This window comes from Alligator mississippiensis, chromosome 4 (assembly GCF_030867095.1).
Source record: "Alligator mississippiensis isolate rAllMis1 chromosome 4, rAllMis1, whole genome shotgun sequence".
Classification (NCBI taxonomy): Eukaryota; Metazoa; Chordata; order Crocodylia; family Alligatoridae; genus Alligator; species Alligator mississippiensis.
In genome coordinates, this window is record NC_081827.1 from 117,136,977 (window position 1) to 117,160,203 (window position 23,227).

At 44.1% G+C, this 23,227-nt stretch overlaps 1 protein-coding gene across 2 annotated transcripts in view; it reads right to left on the reverse strand.

The window, feature by feature from the left end:
- CACNA2D4 (calcium voltage-gated channel auxiliary subunit alpha2delta 4) overlaps positions 1-23,227 on the reverse strand; it is a 179,740-nt gene that overhangs the window by 134,434 nt on the left and 22,079 nt on the right. For both annotated transcript variants that reach the window (XR_009461800.1, XM_059726514.1), the window contains exons 3-10: positions 17,360-17,476; positions 14,010-14,069; positions 12,082-12,244; positions 7,849-7,980; positions 6,877-6,937; positions 5,751-5,901; positions 3,598-3,672; positions 2,502-2,591 (exon numbers count right to left, since the gene is read on the reverse strand). Coding sequence is in view for 1 of the 2 variants with exons in the window: in XM_059726514.1 (XP_059582497.1) it covers positions 2,502-2,591; positions 3,598-3,672; positions 5,751-5,901; positions 6,877-6,937; positions 7,849-7,980; positions 12,082-12,244; positions 14,010-14,069; positions 17,360-17,476 (849 nt within the window). In the remaining variant the exon portion in view is untranslated. The remainder of the gene's footprint in view (positions 1-2,501; positions 2,592-3,597; positions 3,673-5,750; positions 5,902-6,876; positions 6,938-7,848; positions 7,981-12,081; positions 12,245-14,009; positions 14,070-17,359; positions 17,477-23,227) is intronic.

Consider the following 23,227-nt stretch of genomic DNA (forward strand, 5'->3'; position numbering starts at 1 on the left):
ATACAATGCACTGTTTAGAACAAAACATTTTTTCTAGAGTGGCTTGTATCTTAAATTAGATTTTTAAAAATGGAAGAGAAAGAGAAAGATAGAAAAGAAAGCTTGTATATGCACCATAGATCTACCTGTATTAGATGTTAAGACATCTAAACAAGAATAATAAAAAATATTTTTTTTCTTAAATTAAGTATCACAAAATTTGGGCATAGGTTAAATTCAGCAGCATCTTATAGTCAAAGGAACACAGTATTCCAAGATAATAATTTTAGAATTATACTACTACCAATTCCCTTGTTCTTTATATTATCATCCTCTTGGAATTGCCATCATATCATTATTAATAGAGGTACTAGCATATTATTACCACAATCATAACTCCAAACTTTCATTTTCAGACCATTCTTACATCCATAATTAGCCCTATTACTCCCACTGTGTCCTCTCAGCTACTGCCATTATCCACAATGGCAGCACCAGGTTTGATTCTGATACACTTGCACTAGGCTGAATAAGGGACAACATCCTCAAAACCAATGCAGTCATACTTCTGCAATACTGGTGAGAGCAAAGAATGTAGCTAAATATCTCATCACCTCTGACATGGAAAAGTAAACATCAGTACAGTACCATTAAACAATTTAACACACGCCCTACTGTCCTTATGATCACCACCACCACCAGGCCACTTCATACCATTCCAGGACTGAAACCATATTTAGGACAGTGGGTTTCACCAAGATTTGGGAGGGTTTTTTCATTGTATTTCCTTCAGCAATCTTAAAGACCAAAGCTGAGTCATCCTTTTGTGTCAGGCTACTGAGGTCCCAATTGCTCATGAAAGGTAATCAATCCTGAATGAATGCTTTGAGCATAGAACATGTTCTGAATTACTTGGCTGATTCTCACCTTATCTTGTTGTACATCTGGCATTTTCCATATGAACTGTACTGATCCTCAAAAAATTATTACTAAACTGAAGAATAAAAACAGCCCTCAGTGTCTGAATCATCACCTTTAACACCACCGCTCACTCACACCCTTCCTTGTCAGAATGAATATAATGTTATCACAGTCAGTCAAGAACATTTTTAATGTCACTATTAGTTCTACCAATATTATTATTATTACGTTCACCACAGCCATTGTTAAAAATCACAAATCACCAATAGCAACTGCTTCACAGTGTCTCCCTTGGTACCACAAGCAGTTTCATCACGAGCTTCAATGGACTATTTGATACTGTTGTGAGTTCAGGGACACAACTGGTCTCAGTACATGGATGTGAATCCATTGTCTTTGACAGGGTTACTCCTGACTAACACCAGTGTATGCAAGAGCAGAACCAGCCCCTGTACATCCCAGATAACATGAGCAGTGAAAGAAAGAAAATATGCAAAGGCACAATGATGTGGCCAGGACCCAGGGGCAGCTACCACATACAGGGGCAAGCAGCAACTTCTGGTGCTGCTGCGCTGCTGGCAAGATTGTGTGATTGCAGCAGCAGCTGTTTTCTTTCTCCTCCTCCCCCCAAATCAGCACCCGGGGAGGCTGTCCCAGTAACCTTGCCCTAGATACACCACTGAAAATATGGACCTACTCCTAAAAAACATGCAATATTGGCCTTACTTTGTTCCCATTAAAGTGGACATAAGGTTTTTACCAGCATAATTGAATTTGGCTGAACAAATCTAGGTTTATTTATGTTATTCCAGGGCTTTTTGTTCTACAGCACCCTCTCTCTCTTCCCACTCCTCCCTCCTCTCACTTGGACAGCAGTCACAATCAATCATTTACTTTCCAGCCACAGGTGGATTGGTGCAATGCGGAAATGTGAAGGAAAAGGGGTTGATTAAATGGAGCAAACTGCACTGAGTAGATGCATCATGGATGACTCAACCCACTGATCTATGGGGTCACCTTTCTCTGCAGGCACTGCAAGTGTTTGCAACAAATAGTTCTAGTCCCTATCATCTAGCCCCAGACCACTTTCCAGAGTCATACAGATGCCTTCATTGCTGTCCCTCCCCAGGGATAAGAACTGGTTTAAGGGCTTTAAACGAACAGATTTCCAACATAATATTGCTCAAGTACCTCTCAACCAAAGTCCATGTTAGAATTCACAGATTCACAGAAGTTTAGGGCTGGAAGGGACCTTGTGAGATCATCAGGTTCAGCCACCCTGTTCTGGGCAGGAAAGACTGCTGGAGTCAAATAACTCCAGCAAAGTGAGTGTCCAGTTTACTTTTGAAGACCTCCATGGTAGGTGCTTGCACCACCCCTGCTGGGAGTCTATTCCAGAGTCTGGTCACACAAGTCTGGCATACAATTGTAGCCAGCGTGCTCATCAGCAGCTGCAGCAATCATAAAACATTTGTGTCCCTGTATGAGGGCCAGGCCCCTTCAAAGCCATCCCACCTGCAGTGTTAACAGGGCTTGGAAAGGAAATGGTGATGGGAGACAATGAGTGTGCCTTGCAGCACCTTCAACACCAATGCTCCTACCTCCCTCAGGATCTTGAAAGATTCGGTCAGGGCATTGTTCACGGTCCCCACTCCTTTTGCCTGCAGCTCATCCACCAACTGCTTAAAGTGCTAGTAACGAGAGAAACATATTAAAGCTATAAGAGGCGGATGGCAGGGATGCAAAATTCTCAGTATTAGAGGGCACAAGATGGCTAGTGATGGCTGGGCAGTTTTCCATTATAGCAGATGCTAATGTAGAAGTCAGTAGGCTGCTCCAGTGACAGTTGTGCTGCAGGTCAATCTTGTTCATATATGGGCTGTATGTGATACTGTCAGAAGCAGCAGCCATCTCCTTTAGGAGATCTGCCCTTTGATGAGAGTGAAACAAAGATGAGTTTGGGAAGCAATTTAAGGAGAAAACTTCTGACAATGCTCACTGCAGACAATGTGAGGATGCACCCCCTCCAGGGGAATTAAGGAGAGAGAGAGAGCAAGTAAGAGAGAGACAGAAACAGGGAAGATGTAATAGAAGCTAAAAATACATGTATGCCCAGAGGAAGGTGCAGCTAACAGCAGTCAGACGCACAGTGACCACCTCAGGGCTGCAGCTGCTTGTCATTTCCAGATTAGAACAGCAGCTATCACAAAAGCATGCTGGAAAAGTACCCTGTCAAAGGGTGAAACCAGGCTAGAGAACTCACTGGTCACCAGGCATTTATTACAATATTAACTTCTAGGGAAATGGCTGAATTCCCTTTTTTCTAAGGGCCATGTACTTGAACAGAAAGTCTTAGTTTTTAGAAATGGAATTTGGTGTACCCAAGAGTTATGCCCTGGTATTTGTTCTGGCACTAAGGTCCAGCTTTACTGGTACAGTCTAGCAAGTGCCAATTCGGCCTGCTTCCATGGCACAAGTCAGTTATTAAACCTGCTTTAACTGGCTGGCTAAATTGAGTTTTCAGATACTTTACATAACCAGAAAAGCACAAAGAAACCAGTGGGTACAAGTGAATCTGGCTCTTTGTAACTTAAATTTTAAAACTGCATACTTTTGGGCATTGGCTATTCCCAGTCCTTAAGAGTTCCCCACCAGAGCACCACCACCTCTATGAAGCCAACTACAATAAAAGCTTACCTCTCTGTTATCTCTGTCTGCTTGGACCAGGATACCCTTAAAACAGGGTTCAACATAATGGACGTAATCATTATACTGCAAAAGAAAATTAAAAGATTGGTGTTACGACCATAAAAGAAAATTTCTGAAAGTGAGATTCATTTATAATTTTGTTGTGCCCGTCTCATGAGCTAGGGAAAATAGGCTTTTCAAAATGTCTGTATTTGAAAAACAGTACACTAAATAAAGGTTAATGTCTTGCAGAATTAAGTCCAAGCATATCCAGAAGTGGAGGTTAATATTATTTTTATTAACAGTGCTCCAGTAGGATTCTCCACACTCTGCTAGCTTGTGCAACTAGTTTAATTTCCAACAGCATACAGATCTCAGGTTAAAATATAGTTGCTTAAAGGGAACACAAATTACATTAGTCTTTAAAAAAAAAAGCACAAAACACTTTTCCAACAACATAATGATCTCTCTCCATTTCTTGATCAACACTGCTGACTCCTCCATTCACCTAGGTGCTTACATGGCTGTCATCACAGAAGTACTGGAACAACTTAGATGACAAGGTGTTTTTACTTTCTTTCCTACCATCAGGAAGGATTTAAGTAGGTTTGTTCCAGTAAGTGTATGGGTATCAGGGTACTATGGGTAGGAAAGCATTGGTAAAGTTGGGTGGTTTGAAAATGTATCTATGAAAAAGATAGCTAGCAGCCATTCCTTTTAAACCTGGTCTTGACTTGCAAAGTCTTGGTCAGGTTCCTGAGGAAGTTCTGCTTCCTTTGGTCGGAAGCTCCTTTTGTATCAGTCAATAGTCTTGTTGCCCCACAGGGATGTAACTGACCTGGGATGTCATGGGGATGTAGTGGCATTTATGATGCCAGGTCAAATTCCATGCAGGGCCTTTGAAAATTATGAGAATGACTTTGAACTGTTCTGTATTCTATAAGAAGGCAGTGCAGAAAGTGGTGCATGACAATGACCCCAGCATAAAGAATTAAAACTACGTCATTTAAGAAAATGGCTCTCTTTTAACCCCAATTAGTCAGGATCTGGTTTTTACATCCTATAAGAAAGATGGTACTACCAAAAGTAGAACGCTTCCTAGAACCATGCCAGCACATTACTAAAAGGGGAAAGCCACAGGGCACCCACCCACATCACTTTCTGAAGCATCAAGTGATCTCACCCAGATAGTGACTCAATGCCACTGGGTTTAGTCTGTGAAATATGAAAGCAGCACTGATCAAGGTGGGATAATTCCATGTAGCAGACAGAGTTCTTGTAACCTTACTCAAACATTGCTTAACTAGGAGAAGTAAGAAAACTAAGCAAAGGAGTAACGTTGCTCTGCAGGTCAATAACAGGATGAAGAAGAGGAATTAATATCTACCATCCTGATCATTACCTAAGGGGCGAAGTGACAGAATGGTTAAGGATTCTTGTGACTGCGCCAAAGGCATGAACTTAAGCTGTGGTCTAGACTCATGCAAAAGGCTCTCTCTTAGACAACCGAGCTGTAAATGAGTACTTGGCCGTTCTGGCAGTAGTCCAAGGCAGTTAGATGTGCTACTAGCCACATCTCTCCCTTGTTTACTGTTGGCCACAGAAGCAGGCATTCTTTAACAATGGTAGTAGTTTCATAGTTTCATAGTTGGTAGGGTTGGAAGGGACCTGAGGAGATCATCTAGTCCGACCTCCTGCCATGGCAGGCAAGAGTGCTGGGGTCAAATGACCCTGGCCAGATGATCGTCATGCCTTTTTTTAAAGACCCCCAGGGTAGGAGCCGGCACCACTTCTTTTGGAAGTTGGTTCCAGGTCCTAGCTGCCCTGACAGTGAAATAGTGCCTCCTAATGTCTAGCCTGAAACTACCCTCCACTAGCTTGTGTCCATTGTTTCTTGTAACTCCCAGGAGTGCTCGGGGGAACAGGGACTCTCCCAATGCCTGCTGTAGTATGGGCCACTAGGCTTGAAAAGACCTTTTACCTATTAGTCACTTTCCAAAGCACTTGCAGCTGACCTATCTAAACTGATTTCTATTTATTTCCACTTACCATCTAACATTGGTGCTAAGTACTGTAGTAATATTACTATAAGCCCTGTAGGTGTGTTAATGGGGCTGGAGGGCCAAGAGGGAAGTTTCATACTTGGAACAGGACTAACTTACTGCAATGATATTGACAAAGTCATTTTCTCCCAAAGTGTCCAAAATAGTGATGATGGTGTGCTTGGCGATGGTCATCCTCAAACCCTTCATGCTCCCACTGATGTCCACCACAATGACAATGTCCTTGGGTGAGGTGGCTGCCTGGATATACCTTCATAGGAAGAGGAGACAGAACAAGCTGGTATAGTATAAATATCTGAGAGGAAAGAATTCTAAGCATTTCATTGGCCATGCCAGGTCTGTGACATGATACTAGATGCCAGATAAAATACATCCATAGTGCAGATGCCTGAAAGATGCCTTACCATTTACAGGATGCATCACCTATACACGTGACTGTGGTTATCCTGCAGTCCCAACAGGAGTACCTCATGGGACCTCGTTCAGGATTGCTGGACAGCCAAAGGCTGGGGCTGCTAAAGAAGTGATATGTCAGTCATAGCTGACAGATGGATCAGAGGGAACTTTCTGCTAACAAGCTGAGAGTTTTAATCAGTGGCACTGATGGCATCTGAGCAGTCCCACCATGTTGGCTATGTCATCACAAAGAGGAACAAAGGAAGAAGGGAGACACTGGTGGCAATTCCAGGTAGGACATGTTAGATACCAAGATAAAGAGAAAGGCAACTAAATGGGGTGGAGAGCACTCTACTCCCATACAACAGCCCAGGCTGTAATCCACCCCTCTTCTCTCTCTCCCAGGAGCAGGGAGTGACACAGACTGCTGATTAGACTCCCTGTTGGAGTTGCTAGGCAGCCAGGTCTGTATGCCTATAATGGATATCTGTATAACCCATATTAGGAAGGAGAAGAGCACTAATTAAGATACATCAAAACTGTAGGGCCTGGGTACCTCAGGCAGTAGAGCATCTGATTTGCCTTGAGCAGGCAGCTGGACTAGGTAACCTCAAGAAGTCCCTTCCAGACCTACTTTCCTATGATCCTATGTTCCTGTGAGCCTATGAAAAGTCATTGGCTACAATATATATTTACACATGGTACTTCATAGGAGTTGTAATGGTGAAGTCCCATGCTCCCAGTTTTTACCCTCTCTTTCTCTTACCTAAAACCTCAAAGAAAAGGAGACAGAGGGAGAAAGAGAGAGAAATCCCTCCAAAGCTCTCACCAGCCTCTATTCCTGCAGTCAAAGGAGATGACGCCATTTTCATCCGGTATCCACTTTATCCCTGAAACAACAGCAAAAAGAAGGAAACAACAAGCTTTATAACACAGGAAAAAGAGCTGTTTGGTGCCTCCCTGAGGGCACCCGAGCTCTGCTAGGCCTAACTACCTTAGCTCACAGTCCTACAGCCTGTAAGCAGAGCCCCAGTAGTGACAGCAGCAGCCATATTTAAAAAATACAAGTATACCTATCCTTAGTATATTCACTTTAAAGTGTTGATAAATTTTCATTCAGAATCTGAACTCTGCCTGTTGCTTCTAGGAATGTATTTCACCCTGACACTATTTGGACATGCTTTTTGCCAGTATCCTTCTCTCGCAAAGAACAGCTAAAACTTAAAAAGCAACAAGAGAAACAGGAAAGTAACCTGGATTCAGTACAAAGGGCTCAATCATGGCTGTGCGGGAACAGGCTGCACCTCTATAGGGTGTCTCCCTGCTGAGCCCATAGGCCAGCAGAATATTTCTGGTGTCACAGGCAAAACACACTGTCTATGCTATGCCTCCCTCTAGTGACCAACTCACATATATATAGATGTTGAATCCAAGTGATGTTGCAGGTGCTTTAATTAGAGCTGCTCTCTCTCAGAGCAGCTGTAATTAAAGAGTCCCCCCAACCCCTGCACCCTGGAGCATGTGTAAATATGCCCCTAGAGAGTAAGTCTGCTCCTGCCAATAGTGTTCCTCTTTTAGCCCAATAGTAGAGGTATTCCTGTTCAATCCCCACTGGCCTCAAACCACAGTTGTGTGTGTGTGACAGGCAGGCTTGTTACTACACTACAGTGCAAGCTAGTGATCTCCCCTCTAACTAAGCACCTCACAGTGGCTTCTGTCATAGTGTGTTCTCTTCTCTGCAAAACTCACGTTTAGGCCCAATTTTTCAGAGAAAAGGCTAAAAAGGTCTGAACTCCTTTACCTGGGTAAAGCCTGAAAAATCCTGCAGAGCTGCCAAAGTATTGCCAGGTCAGTGTTGGATCCCTTTGGAAATTGTCCACAAAAACAGGATTCAAGGCTTCTGACATATAAACTCCATTTAAAATGTCTGGATCTGTGGGGAAAGCAGGAAAAAAGGGATGATGGAGAGGCAGGAGGGCAAAAGGGGGCGGGTGAGGGGGAAGGCAAGGTACAGAGTAGAGTAGTGGGAACACAGAGAAAGAAATAAAGGCAATGCAAGCAATGTGAAGTCTGGATGTGATTTTTCATGTTTCAGAACAGTTACAATGCGCGTTCTCTCATCACTGTCACACTCTTCAAAATGACAGCTCTCTTATTGAACCTGCCTTTAAATAGACAGGGCAGGAGAATTTGTTTTATCCTCAAACCAAATCCTAGAGTTGTTGTCAGTCACCACCAGCAACCAAAGGAAGGCAACTCTCCTAGCTCATGCGTCCTCCTCCATTCTTCTTGTAGAGCATCTGTGCCTAGAAGGATCTCTGGGGTAATGAGATCCTTTCAGAGCAGGATCCTGAGGAGTCATTTAACATTGTGTTAAATATACTGAGCAGACAGTGTAAGTAGGGGCTGCCCTGTTACAACATTGTCATGGCTGGTCATGGTAGTACAGCCATTTGCCGCAATGATCATAAATATGACAGTCCTTGTCTACAGCAAATAATTACAATTGATCTGTGACTCAAGCCCTGTTCTGTCATGATCTTATTTCAGTGAGTAGAGAAGCCTTTAGATTTACATGCCTTAACCCTTTCTCTCTTTTTATATTTCTTCCTGGTTTCTTTCTTTCCATCCCTCCCTTCCTATTTCTCACACAAAGCCTGACCTCTGACTCTTAATCTCACGTGTGCCTGTGAAAATCTGCCAAGTGAGACCAGCATAAGACAGTTTGCAAACAGTGTCTACTGAGTACCATGGAGGATCAGATAACAGGATATGGGAAAACAAAACAAAATGGTTACGGTGGGAGTATCTGGGTTCCCCAGAGAATTATGGGGTGGAGTACAGAGCCTTAATTCCTGTTTATTCCCTTTAGAAAGAGAAGTTTTGACTGAAGTTTAATAAAACCCTCCTAAAATTTCAATATATTGCCAAATATGTAACGCACAGAATTTCCAAACCTAACTGCAAAATTGTCAAATAATGATAGAGATTGCTTTAGAAGAGAAGAGAATCATTTTAGGTCAAAAACATCACAAAATCAGAGGTGTTTGCAAATTTGGACCCTTTCTCTGTGTGATGACAGATGGTATGATCTGAGGATTTGACCTCATGTAGTTTTAAAAACTAAACCAGGGCTGTGTCTGGTCAGTTGCTGGATAGGAGACCTCCAGGGAAATAGGAGACCAAGCAACACATGGATCTTTGATGCACCAGATAATGGCATCTAGGGCTGTCAGACCAGCATGAATTTCTTTTAAAGTTTTAAAGAAAAAAAAAATCTCTGTTTGTGCAAGACCTTAATTGATGTAGCAGCAGAGGATGTAATCACCAGCACCTGCTTCTCTCTGTTTTCCTAGTTGTGATGAACTAGTAAATGAGCCAGCATACAATGGAAGCAGTGGAGTGTTTCTTGTCAAAATGTATACAAGGGGAAGAACTGATAGTTAGGCAGGCAAAAAAACAGCAGCTCAAGACAGTTTAAAGTATCAACAAAAGAGCCTAGCTACCTCAGTACAACTGTGGTCAACTGCCTCAGCATGTAATACTATGCAGCTTCACAGTCCAGAAACTTGGCTACCAGCACCAAAGCAGATAGACCAGCTCCTGATCAGAGGCATAATGGCAGTTTTGCACCCTGGACAGTGGGGGAGGTGCACTGACCAAGTGAGTAGTGGTGGCAGCTACTGTTTTTTCACCCCCTCTAAGTTGCTGCCTAGGTTTGGTTCTCCAGTTATCCTCCCTTAGTTACGCTACAGCTCCTGACTTAGGCCTTGTGTGACTAGCAGAAAAGAAAGGGCAGGGACCAAACATAAATGCTGTGATGTTGCTGCATGAGGCACAGTGCTTTCCAGAGCTGCACACTGGCACCAAGTGACCAGAACCTTACAGCCTTGCTTATGCAGGGAAACAGAACAGTTATTCTGCAATATATTTTCTGCACTGACTACCATTAAGCATGAACACACTGTGTGGATAATTAGAGCACCCACTAGGACAATTAATGCAGAATAGCTGCTGTTATTTAAACTCATGATCTAGATGATTTCACTGGGGGAGAATACAGTTGGGTGGTGTAGTTGCACCCCCCCACCCCACTTTGATTCCTACACAACTCAAAGCTTAAAACAAACTGCCTGTCAGGGATAATTGCATTTCTACTCAGGTATCAGTGATCTATTTGATTTCTGCTAATCTTAACCCCACAGGTGTTAACAACCCTTGATCTTCCACTAATCAAGCTAGCCTTCCTTCTACAAGTATCCCGGTAAAGTTTCTCTGCTCACCTCCAGGGTGTCCAATAAAGGTGTGCTGCTGCTACCTAGAAATCTCTACTGGGTGGCTTTTTTTCTAAGGGACTCAAATGCACAATAATCAGAGGCAGGGAGGAGCAGGACTGAAGACAGGCCCAGCTGTGCAGTGGCAGTGGTGCAGTACAGTGGTCAGAGGCAGCAGGGTGTTGCAAAAATGAGGCACAAAGGTAAGTGGGAGGCTGAGCCAGTGGCACAACCAGGGTGGCATAAAGCCAGGCATAGGTGGACCTAGAAGGGCTAGTCTCCCCCAGTAGGGGTACTACAAGTAGTTGGAGCAAGTCTTCCCCCAAAAACAACTGTTTGTTTCTGTATGTTGAGAGTGGAGGGCAGTGTAGGCCACGTATAGGCATGCCATGGGAAGGGGCCAGTGGGGGCAGTTACAGCCCTTCCCCCAGCTGCCTAGTGGTTAGGAATGTAAGAGGCAGGGAGATCGATTTGGGAAGAGGTCTGAAGGGCAAGGACTCCTGGGGGCTGTGAGGGGCTGGATGGGGAGGTCATAGGACCAAGGGGCTTATAGGGGAGGGGAGTCTGTGAAGTAGAGGGGTGTGAGTTGAGGAGGGGCTGGAGCACTACGGGGGTGGGTGGTGAGGGGCATATGGGGTTTGGGAATGAGTGGGGTTGGGGACCATGGGCTGGGAGGGTGTTGGGAACAGGAGGCTTGGGTGCTCAGAGGAACAGGGGAGGTTTCATTGGGGTGTGAGAGGTGTGGTGACAGGTCACGAAGGCTAGGGTGTGAGTGGAATGAGTGGGCAGGGTGCAGTGGTTTTATAGGGGCAGTGAGGGGCAGGGTAGCTCTCAATGGGGTGTAAGGAGGATGTTGGGGTCCAACAGAGCTTGAGGTATAACTGTACCCCACAACCCCAGCACCACAGATAAGTACAGACAGTTAAAAATCCTGAGGCTGAATTGATTCAATCTTCGCAGGTTAGTATGAACTGTGTAGATTGAACTAATAAGCAAGTGGACAGACATTCTCTTTTGATTGTGGAAATGCAGCCACATGGCTTCTCAGGCCAGAAGCTGGGGGTGTGAGAACACGCCTCCCTGTTTAACTGGAGCAGGCAGCTTGGGCCAAACCTAGGCCACCCACCCTGTAAGGGGGGGGCGGGGGAGGCAGGGGATGTGTGGGGAGGTGCAAAGCATCCTGGGATGCTGGGGGACTGAGACGTAACTTTAATATAGAGGGTATTTGGGACAGAAATTCAATAAACTAATTTAAACTAAGTCTGATACTACATCCATTCACATTTATCTTAAGTCAGTTTTGGCCATTTTGCAAGTGGTTTATGTGCACTGAATGTCTGTTGTGTTACAGATTTGAACCAGTTTCCAATCACTTATACTGGTTTATATTTAACTTCTGTTCCTAGCCCAGGTACCTGCCCCACCCTGGAGATGGCAGTCAAGCCCTCCAGAATCATTTATATATATATTTTTTTTGCTTGGATCATAAACTGAATACTATAGTCTTAGGCCCTCAGCATATGAATAAAGCTTCTTTTTAACCAGAGAAAAATATGCATTGTGTTATATGATGATGCACCACACCATCTGTACCCCCTCTTTAAAATCCTAGATCTGCCCATAGATTTTACAGTAGCTTTCTTGTATGGATAAACCCTTAATTACCCTCTTTCCCCACCCTCTTAACCATACTGTTGTTCCACAGTAATCTGAATGAAAACCAAGCAGGGGTGGGACATTAAAGGTCAGCAAATCATTACCTTTGTTGTAGACATTGGTTGGGAGTTGTATGTCGCTGTATGTTGTGTTCACCTTCAGATTACTGAAGTGTTCATTTGGCTCCAGAATGAATTCATCTCCAAGCTCCACGTAATTATCATTCTCGTCCTTGTCATTAATCAGGAGAGAGTTGTAATAATCAAACTGTTGATGAGGAGAAATGAAACAATGGAAAAGAGAATGACTACAAATTAATTATCAGCACTGCAGGGAGAAAAAAGGTCTTTGAAAAGTTATCTCTGGGGAACTGGAGAAAGTTGGGTTTCAAGTCAGGTTAGAGTCACAAAAGTTGCCATCTGAAAAGCCTCAGATGACCCATGGAAGATGTGGGGGTAAGTATCCAGGTGATTAAAAAAAAATCACAGCTGGCATCACCTGGAACTCTGAGGTGGAAGGTGCATGGGGTGAGCAGTCACTTATGAGTGAATGGATACTAGGATTGAACTACCAGGTCGGGCAGTGACTTGCTGCATTGGGCACTGTTTCTGATTTTAATTTCAGTGTTTCTGCCTTGGTGATTGAGGAAGTATTCTGTTGGCTAATTTGCCTTCATAAAGCATTTTTATTTTTAGTGTAGACTGACCCAAGTGGGCAGCCTGTATTTCAACTGTGCCTGCTGTACTTGTATTGAGAATAAAGGACTTCAACATTTTCAATCCAGCTGCTTTCATCAGAACTGAATTCAGAAAGTATATGTCCATAGCTGTATTGAATATGTAGATACATATAGATAAAATCCAGTTATCTAAATTGCTTGAGTACACAAATCACATATTTGATTGAAAGTTCTGATAACTGGGTCTTTGCAGAGTAAAGGGGCACACTGGGAATCTATGAGAACGCCTGGGGACTCAGTGATGGGCTTTCTGGTACAGTGTAAATACATAAAGCGTTCTTGGATTTGACCTCTGCACCAACTTGCAGAAGCCCAGGTTTTGGTTCTTGAAAACTAACTGGGAACTTTCAGGGCATATACAGGGAAATGCTAACAAGTAGATGAGGGTGTGCACTTATAACTCACTAGTTACTCAGCACTAATTGCCCCTGTAGACATAATTAGCATACAGTAAATGAGGGGCTGATTAGTCCACCAATGAGCTCAATATCTTTCCATCATTCTTGTCATCAGCCTAGGCTCTGAGACAGTGGGATCTGCTCCCATCTAGCAAGATAGGAAAATTTAAAGCCAACTCCACTGAACTGTGTTGACTTACACTGGTTCTCCTTTGATCTAATCCTTCAACCCCATCTCTAATGGATAACATGGGCATTAGCAATATGGGGGTTCCCCAAACAGATGACCTGGTAGCCACTTTCAAGCATGCCATTCTGTGACTACAGTTGAGTCACCAACTTTTTACAGATGAATGACAAGAAGCGGGGAGAGAGATACCAGACCAGAAAAAGAAACAGCATTTCTACCTCTCCCTGTTATTTCCCCCTCTTCAAGCTGCATTTCCTCTCCTGCTGATCTCAAAGCATTCCTTTCTCTCATGATGGTGAGACACAAATGTTGACATGGATATCTCTCAGGGTGTTCTATGAGTTAGCCAGATCTGGGGATGTCAGGGAGTCAGGAATGGGAAGCATGAGCATCCTTCTTTCTGCAACACGTGCCACTGCCATTGGCACAAGTTTATACCCATCACAGGAGAGTCAGGAGATACCACCAGACCTTGAACATATAATGGAAGTCACCTATTTAATCAGATTCCTAATGAGACAGGACCCGAGTTATTACTGTGCCCCTGCATACTTTGAACACAGGAAAACTCCCCTTACACTTAGAAGTAGGAGCCTTATATACCCACGTGGCCCTAGGACTAGCAGTCAGCTTGGCTTTTAGCTAGTCTTCCAAGTCTCCTCGTCAGATAAATTAGGGCTTTGCCAGTGAAGGAGATGAACTTACCACCAGTGAGGGGTTGTATTCATGGTTTAGGTCTGCTTCTTCTGCTGCTTCCACCAGTCTCTAAAGCAAATACAGAGGAAGGGTGAAGGACACAATGGGGTGGCTCTGAACAAGACTTTTCAGAAGGTTCTATTATTTACAAAATGCTGAAAGCCTCAATGCCTCTGAGCCTTCGCATCTAGCTCAGCACCGCACAGGGACCCTATGGCAGGCTACGGATTCCCTTGTGCCCAATAACTGAAAATATTTGGATTAAAGTTCCGTGCTGCAACAGTTATATCTGCCGAGTACATTCATAGCTACTCACTCCAGAGACTTTAGGCAAACCTCAGCAATATCCCTAAACAATTAGTACATGGCACACTGCAAGCATATTCCAGGAGAAGAGATTTTGGTTGGAGAAAAAACAGCATAAAGTTTTATTCCACTTCAAGAGGAATCCTGTGAAAATGATATGGAGCAACCAATTTGGGAGAAGCTGTGCATCAGGCCATCACCCAGAGAAAGCACCTTCTGGGAATACCACCCCACGGGGCTACTGAGACAAGAAATGTGATTCATTTTTAAGGAGCGAGAAATATTATGACCAGGTATCCGGGTTTTCCATTTCCCATGGAAAAACAGAAAAAAATGCAGATTTTCCCTTTTAAGTAAGAAAAACATGGATTTCTCATTTTAATGGAGAAACATGCAGATTTTCCAAATTTTGCAAAACGCTTTCTGCAGGCCAGCAGAGTTCCAGCCTGCAAGGAGCTGGGGGAGCAGGAGGAGGGCAGGCAGGTAGGGGGCACCATGTGCATGTACATATACATGGCCGCCAGGCACCCTGGAGAGCAGCTCCCGCAGGTAAGTCTGCTGGGATGGGTGGTGGAATTGAGGCCCCCATAGGGAGGGAGTTGGGCAGGGCTGGGAATGCTGCCCAGCTGGGCTGGTGCTTGGGGCCCAGGGCTGGAATGCGTGGCCGCAGGGCCATGCAGGGAGCAGGATGGGGCTGGTTCCCACTGCTTTGTGCACTCCAGGGGGCAGGGGAAGAATGTGACCCCCAGACTTGTGCATGGGGTGAGCTGTCCACTACAGGCTCGGGATCCCTGCCTTGCTTCCCCCTTGTGGGGCCTCAGCAGCCCAGTGGGTGGGACCCGGCATGGCAGGAAAGAGCAGGGCTGGGCAGGGAAGCTACTTGCTGCTGCTGCAAGCCCTGGGCCACCATGGTGAGGCATCCCCCGCTCATCTGGCAGCAGTGGGCAGTGGGGGGCAGTGCAGAGTTGTGCCTTTTGTTACTGTCAGGTGGGCAGGGGGCACCTCACCAGGGTGGCGTAGAGCTCCCAGCAGCAACAATGAGCTTTCCCACTCTGCCCTGCAATGCCAGGTCTTCCCTGCAGGGCCATTGAGGTCCCGGGGGAGGGCAGCAGGGTAGGAAGCCCAAGCCCACTGTGGGCAGCCCATACCTGCCCAACCATGGGCTTCACTCCAGCCACGCTGCCTGCAGGGGAGGGGGAGCCAGGCCCCACACTCTGCTTCCTGCTTGGGTTGCAGCAGCCTCTGCCTCCCTCAGGCGGTAGCCAGGGCTTGGGCACTGCTGCAGGGGGCAAGGGGCTGCAGACCTGGGTCCCTGGGCCTATAGCCCTGGAAGATGGGGACCCCTCTGGCAGGGCTTGGGGGGGAGCAGGAGGCTGTGGGTGCAGGGTAAGGGTACCAGCAGGGCCAGAGGGCTGTGGGTGGGGAGTGAAGGGCCTGAGCCTGCATCCTGGTCATAGAATCATAGAAACTAAGGCTGGAAGGGACCTTAGAAGATCATCACGTCCAAGCCCGCCTTGCTCTGGGCAGGAATACTGCTGAGATCAAATGATCCCAGCAAAGTGTCTGTCCAGTCTTCTCTTGAAGATTTCCAAGGCTGGGGACTGCACCACCTCCCTGAGAAATCGATTCCAGATTCTGGTTACCCTTACTGTAAAGAAAATTTCCTCGTGCCCTCTGGGGACCTGCTTCCCAGCTGAGTCTCTGGGGCTACACCCAGACCTGAACTCACAACCTTCGTAGCACTAGCTCAGCACACAAACCCAAGCTAGACAACAAGACCAAAGTTTTCTTGTGCTTATTAGGGAAACACTTCCCAGATGAGTCTTTGGGTCCATACCTAGACCTGAACTTACAGCCTCCCCACCAACAGCTTATCACACAAACTCCTGACCCAGAGAACACAAGTGAAATCATGAGTGAAGCGGGCAAGGGGAACTCTGATTTTTCCACGATAGAAAACCCCAAATCAAGTACCAAAATGTATAGGTATCTAGAATTTATTTTATTATAGTGATTGAGGCACTGATAGGCTTCCAAATTGCTTTAACATTGTAAATATATCAATAAAACATTGTGTTCAATTGATACCTATATATACAGTGGCATTTCATTTTAATTGCAGATTTGGGGGGCATTTATTAGAGAATTTGCAATTTTTTAAATCAGAGAAAACCAGGATCCCTTATTGTGACCATTTACAAACATTGTCAATAATGGAAACTAAAATAGCCATCTGCGCTTTCAAATCTCATGCTTTGGGGCATCAGTTAATTACTTGTATACATTAAGGAGGGGTTTCTCTACAAAATTCAGCCACAGATTTAACATTGTGCAACTGGCTATTGCTAGTTTACTTATTTTGTTGTTTCTCATCAAGAATAGGACAATCCAAGTACTGGGAAAGACTGGATCTGGATCTAAACTTCCTGGATGGCCCACAGGTCTACAATGAGCTGGGTCTGACCACGCCTAAATTTAGACTTTGATCCAGAGCCAAGCTTTGCAGTTCTGATCCATTTCTACTTTACACACCATATTGTGTTTATATAGTCAGGCCTCTGCAACTAAAAGATCGGCATTTCTAATATTAGGGTACCCACACAGACAAATTCTCAGACAGGTGCAATGGCTAGGACTTGAACACCTAGTTACATGTGCATTTCTCACATTCAATGACCACAGTACATCTCCCTGAACTACACAATGCCCATGCAAGCAACTAGCGCTTAATAGTCAGTGTGTACTGTGCGGGGGACTGTTCCCTTGAAATTTCCATGCCATTATCCCTGTTTCTGTTAAGTCTATATATTCATTTCCCCCTACATTTATTCCTAAGATCAATTATTTTCTTTATCACCCTTGTCTGAGGCAGAAGCCAATGGCTATATAACCACAGAGAGTCTCCAAGCAGGACCAGGAAGTACCCAGATGAGCAAGAAAGTATTTCTAGGATCTTCACAACTAGACACCTCTGTAGTATCTATAGGGAATTCAGGGTCAGTGCTTTGTTGTTGGCAAAAGGAAACTTCCCAGTACAATTCTGGACTTCTTACCTCAACTGCTTCTACTTTTCTGTGCAGCATGGTCTCCATCTCTTCTGCAAACTTTTTCACTAGTTCCAATCCATCCACTTCCTGGATCTTTAAAGAGGGCTCCACATCTTTGTATTTCTATTATAAGGAAAGGAAAAATCCATACTGAATAAGCGGTTCATGAAGAAAGTAGTAAATCAAGCACCATAACCTAAGCACTCTAGTTAATGAGGAGAAAATGATCTACAATACAGCTTGGAATTTCAATCCAGCCTTTCCTATGCTTTTTTTTTTTGTCATGTGCAAATAATTGGGGTCTAATACAGACATTTCAGAGTATAAGCAAATTAACTGATTTGTTGGCACAAGCAGGTGCTTGCAGTTGTCTAAATTAACTCAAAAGCACCATCAATGATTAGTCATGCAAATATATGCTTGTGATTGTTTGCACTTGCAAAGTGAGAAAGGAGGCCAGGTTTGAAATCCTAGCAATGTGTATGTATAGCATGTGCATGTGCATGGACTGAGATCTGGGCAGGATTTACAAGCCAAGAAGAATGAAGGCTGATCAATACTTGGATGGGAGCCCTCAAAAGAAAAAAATAGGTTGTGCAGGAAATCGGGCTGTGGATTAAGTTCACTTTTGTCCCTGAATAAGTGCAGAAGGAATCCCCAACCATAGGGCTAGTGAGACTTGGGATGGGAGAGAGCTGTAGAGACATCCTGACAACTTTAGGTTTATCTGAGATTTTCTGATAATTTTTTAAACAAATAGGGATTTAAATCCCAGTGTTCTGTCCAAAATGCAAGGTGGCTAATTATAATCTGCCTTTCTAAATCTCTTCTACAGTTCTGATATTGGATGTAATAGTCCTTATTTTTTGGTCTTAAAAAAAACAAAGCTGGAAGAGGAATAAAACAGATGGGAGCAGGAACTGCAAAAGGAGACAATGTGATTAACCTTTCTCAAAAAGGACAGAACTCTTATCACATTATAGCTGATGATGATGACTGTGGTTTTTGTGTAAGGGGAAAAGCAAATGAGTAGGTTCACCCCATCCCTCACATGTACTGCCTGTAGTACATACACTGTTCATCCTAATAGACAGGGCTTATCACAGGCTAAAGGGGAAAGGCTTTGTTAACTCCCCTTTACTAAAATACTGGCAGCACCTCAATAATCTCAATGTGAGATTCATTTTTAGTGTGGTACAAAATGAGGCAGTGGAGGGTAGGGGATTTGATGCCTTTTTCTAATTAGGAGAAAAGCAGAGGGACTTTGAATTTCTCTGGGGGAAGCAAATAAAGCTCTTTTTGTTAGAAAAGCTCATTCATCATTAGAGAAGGATGCTGAGCATATGTGGCATAAGAAATGCCTTGAGGATGGGACAGTGCTGAGGAGGTCAGACAGAAATAGAATCACATCCAGCCTGCAGCAGCCATGTGTGGAAGCTGCTAGTTCTGCCTGGCATGATTAACAGAGCAAGAGGTTTACTGGATTAAATGACTCCAGTCCTTGCTGCTGCTGCCTAGCTGGAAAGGATGGGGGAGGGGAAAAGAAGAGGAGAGGATGATGGTTAGTGTAACAACCCTGCCAAAAGGAGCTGCATCACAGCTCACAGGCTGAAGACCCTGGGTGATGACGAGACCATGGTACTACTCATCCCAGCTGCTGCCTGTTTGATTTAACTCTGTGTCATGGTTTCATCTGCAGAGAAGCTGATCCTTGCCACTCTGGGGGCTTTAATCAAGCCCCTCCCCTAGGATATGAGGGTAATCTCTCCCTGGAATACAGGCTGCCAGGAAAAAAACTACACCACCACTTATGTGTATGCTCTATGCAAAGAGCCTGCTTTCAGCAGCGGATGTACTGGGGTAGTGCATGATGGAGTAGATCTTGATTCCAGTAGAACAGAGCTAAATGATGGGTTTCTTGTTCAGGCAGAATTGTAACAGTACTTCCATTTTGCCTTTTATTGAGTATGTTTCTGACACTGGTCATACACATTAAAGAGCATTCAATAATTGTGGGACCCTACAGAATTTACCAGTCACAGTGTACATGAATAGCCTGACCAGGTCCCAGTTTAACTATGACAATTAGAGCTGGGAAAATACTACAAAACATATGTAATATTCAGCTGGCTATTTCTAAAAATTCACTGGGACTGTGATGTTACCCACTACATAGTTTCTGCTAGAAAGTAAGAAGGGATTTTACTAGCAGGAATGTTGATAAACAACAAATTTCAGTTTTGCTTTGTATAAGAGAATATTTGCTGAAAGAGTTGCACGAGGGTATGAGATACAAAAGCTTGTGACTGTAGGTGTCAGGTAGGTAGTAGGGCTCTGTGAAGCTTCGGTCCTGATTTAATTCAGTGGAGATTTGGCCTGATTTGGTGGCCAAATCTCTGAATCTGAATCTAATCAGAGGACCCTTCAATCTCTCCGAATCAAATCAGAATCCTCCTCTTGATTTGGAAAGATTCAGAAAGATTTGGAGATTCGAACATAGACACAGCTTTAAATGTTTTTTCTACATACCTCTAGATAGCAGGGGCTCGTGAATGCTGTGATACTGGGGCACATGAAGTGTCCCGTAGAAGCGTGGAGGGCTCCCCAGCATGCATTCCAGTCTACTTCTGGGTCCACCAGGGAGCATGTAGGGTGCCTCACCTCCCCTCTGTGCCTCCCTGGCTCAGTGACTGGTGCCTCCTGGGTTGGGGTGGGGGCACCCAGGATCCCCCCCCGTGGCCGACTGCTGAGCTGGGAGGGTATGGGGGCAGGCCCCCAGTGCACTCCCCGGTGGACCTGGAAGTGGGCTGAAAGTACCAGTTCACTGCCAAGTACGTGGAGGGACCCCACGCTCCAGTGAGACACTCCATGTGCCCCAGCATCGCAGTGTTCACAATCTGCACTGATACCTTGAGGTACATAGAAAAAACATTTAAAGCTGTGTCTACATCCAAATCGCTGATTCTCCGAATCAGTGTCGAATCTTCAAATTTGGATTCAGCCAAATCGAATCAGGGACAGTGATCCAAATCAACGAATCGAATCACTGTTCCTGATTTAAGCCGAATCCGAATTGAATAGAGCCCACTTCACACCCCCCTACTAGGAAGATCTCTGTGTTGAATGAAATTTAGTATTTTGGTTATCAAATCTTTAGAACTTACTGCATGGAAATCGACTAGAGAACCAGACATCCTTGCTAAAGTTGTATAGCAAGTTATTTTCAATAAGGTAAGAGTCCAAATGCTCATAAAGTGCTCATGGAAAACTCACTAAAAGACTACATTCTTCTGAGACATTACTCCCTTAAACTACAATAACAGCTGAGATTCTCCTTCCATACAAGTCAGGGAATAACACAAGATCCAGAATTCCATATCCTACACTCCTATCAAGGGAGATTTATAGCCAAATATGTGTCACAGTTCCATAAAATTTAGTCTGTTCTAATACATAGCATTGTACCACTCTGTGATAGTGACAATATATTAAGACAAAGATACTTCACTCAGCAAAATTATTTAACATTTGTTATTTAATTGAATTCCTCTGCATTTTTATTAATTTAAAATGATTTCTAGTAATTACATAGTTGAAGCCAAATCATAGCCTCACCTTCAACCGAAGTCAGTGTGGATTTTCATAGTTTCATAGTTGGTAATATTGGAAGGGACCTGAGCAGTTCGACCCCCTGCCCTGGGCAGGAAAGAATGCTGGGGTCAAACGATCCCGGCTAGGTGATTGTCTAGCTTCCTTTTGAAGACACCCAGAGTAGAAGCGAGCACCACTTCCCTTGGAAGTTGGCTTCAGATCCTAGCCACCCTGACTGTGAAGTAGTGAAGAAGGATTTTAGCTGAAGAAGGAAAGCAGGTATTGGTTCCAATAAATAATATTCAATTTACAGTATCTAGTTAACTGACTATATTCGAGAACATCCTGGTCCCACTGAAATTAATGGAAGCTCTACGATGATTTCATTGGGGCCAGGAATTCACTCAGTTATTTGTTTTTATTCAATAAAAACAATAAAATATTGACCTATTTAGGGTCAAATCCTGAGCCAGTTGCCCTCCAGGGCACAGACATTCAGAGAATTGCCTGATGTGATTTTTGTCCCTGAACTTGTTAGTGGTGGTCACAAGCTCCATGTATAGCAGACAGCCACTGAAAGACCGCGGCAACCAGAGACAATAAAACAAAGCTTAGATTTTCTTATGCCCTTTGTTGGGTTTTTTGCCCTCTCTGCTAAGCTCTCTTTCTCAGTAGAAAGGAATAAATCATCCTTTCAAGTTTAATTACTGGAAATGAATGGGACTTAAAAAATGTTATTTAGTCTCTCTCTTTATTTTATTTTATTTTTTGCTTATTTAAGAAAATAAATAAGTAATGTAAAGTCATTTCTTTCTTTGGGCAAAAGCAATTTGTATGAAATATATACCGTGAACACAAACAGCATATGCACCATTTAATTCCCACTTAGATCTCAAAACAGTGTTTGCACAATAGGAACTACCAAGCTGATAAATGAACCTGCCCTGTCATTGCATCACAGCAGAACAAACATGCTTCAGTACAGTGGTGTAGCAACATGACTGTGTACCTGGAATACAGGGGCAATCATGACTTCTGGTTGCTGCCACATCACCAGCACAACTGAGCAGCTGCAGGCAGTATTTTTGCACCCTATTCACAGCTCCGCAAGCTGGCACCAGGGGCAGTTGCTCCAGTCACTCTGCTCTAGTTATGCCACTGCTGCAACATAGAGTTCAGTCTATCCCAAGAAAGCAACGTTTAAGTTTGGCCATGTAAAATTTGATCCGACTGTCCTGGATGATTCCTGGCTTGTGCTCAGCTGGAGAACAAATTTCTTTATTACTTTCTGGTACTGAAGGAAAAACCTGTATTTCAGTTCTTAAAAGGGCCTACGGACTCACTGGGCATCAGAGATGGGAAACAGGAATGAAAGGATCCAGTGGACTTGGAAGTTGGACATGTTGGACATGTTAGTTACAATATTATTTTTACTCTCATTCAAAAAACTAGGCCCAAATTAAAAGAAACCCAAGGAAATCCCATGCTAAATACTGAGGAAACAGCAGATTTAAAGGCAGGATAGAAATTCACCTTATAGACTAACTGATTCAAAGATGTATATCCTTTCAATAGTAAGAGAATGAGCTCTTACTCCCAAAAGCTTCTGCATCTCTGATTCAGTTAGTCTATAAGGTGCATCTCTCCCGTGCCTTCTGGCTGACTGGTGGTTCAGACTAACACAGCTAACCTCTCTCTGCTAATTGGATTTAAAAGCAGAGAAGGCAGGAAACTGAAAACCTTTGAAGCTCATAGCAATGGTAATTTAGTTACCTCTGATTTGTACCATAGTTTCTCACATACCACATGCCTCTACTAAAACACAGACCTTGTCTTTGGAAGGCAGAATGCAGAAAATAAGATTTGTCCAATTATGGCTAATGGTGTGACACAAAGTAAGCACTTCTGGGAATGCAGTATCCAGGAAATGTGGCATTCTAGGAGATAGTCTGTTCAGAGAGCAGGAACTTCCTGCTCCTGGGATGTAAAGTTTCCTGGACACTCTGGCTGGATCCAGATGTGTAGGCATGTGTGGCATGTGGTGCTACAAACCACTTTGCAGCACCACAAGCCACACATTAATTAGTGCTCGGTGCTGCTAATTTGCAGCACTGGGGCAAAATTTGCTATCGGGATTTCTTGGTAGCAAAACAAACAAACAAAAAAACCCTGGAAAAAATGTGGTGCAAACCCCACCAAAGTGGTGACCACCAGGACAAACACAGAGATGGGGGAACAGGCAGCCCTGGGCTGCCTGCTCTCCCATCTCCACACACTGTGGGA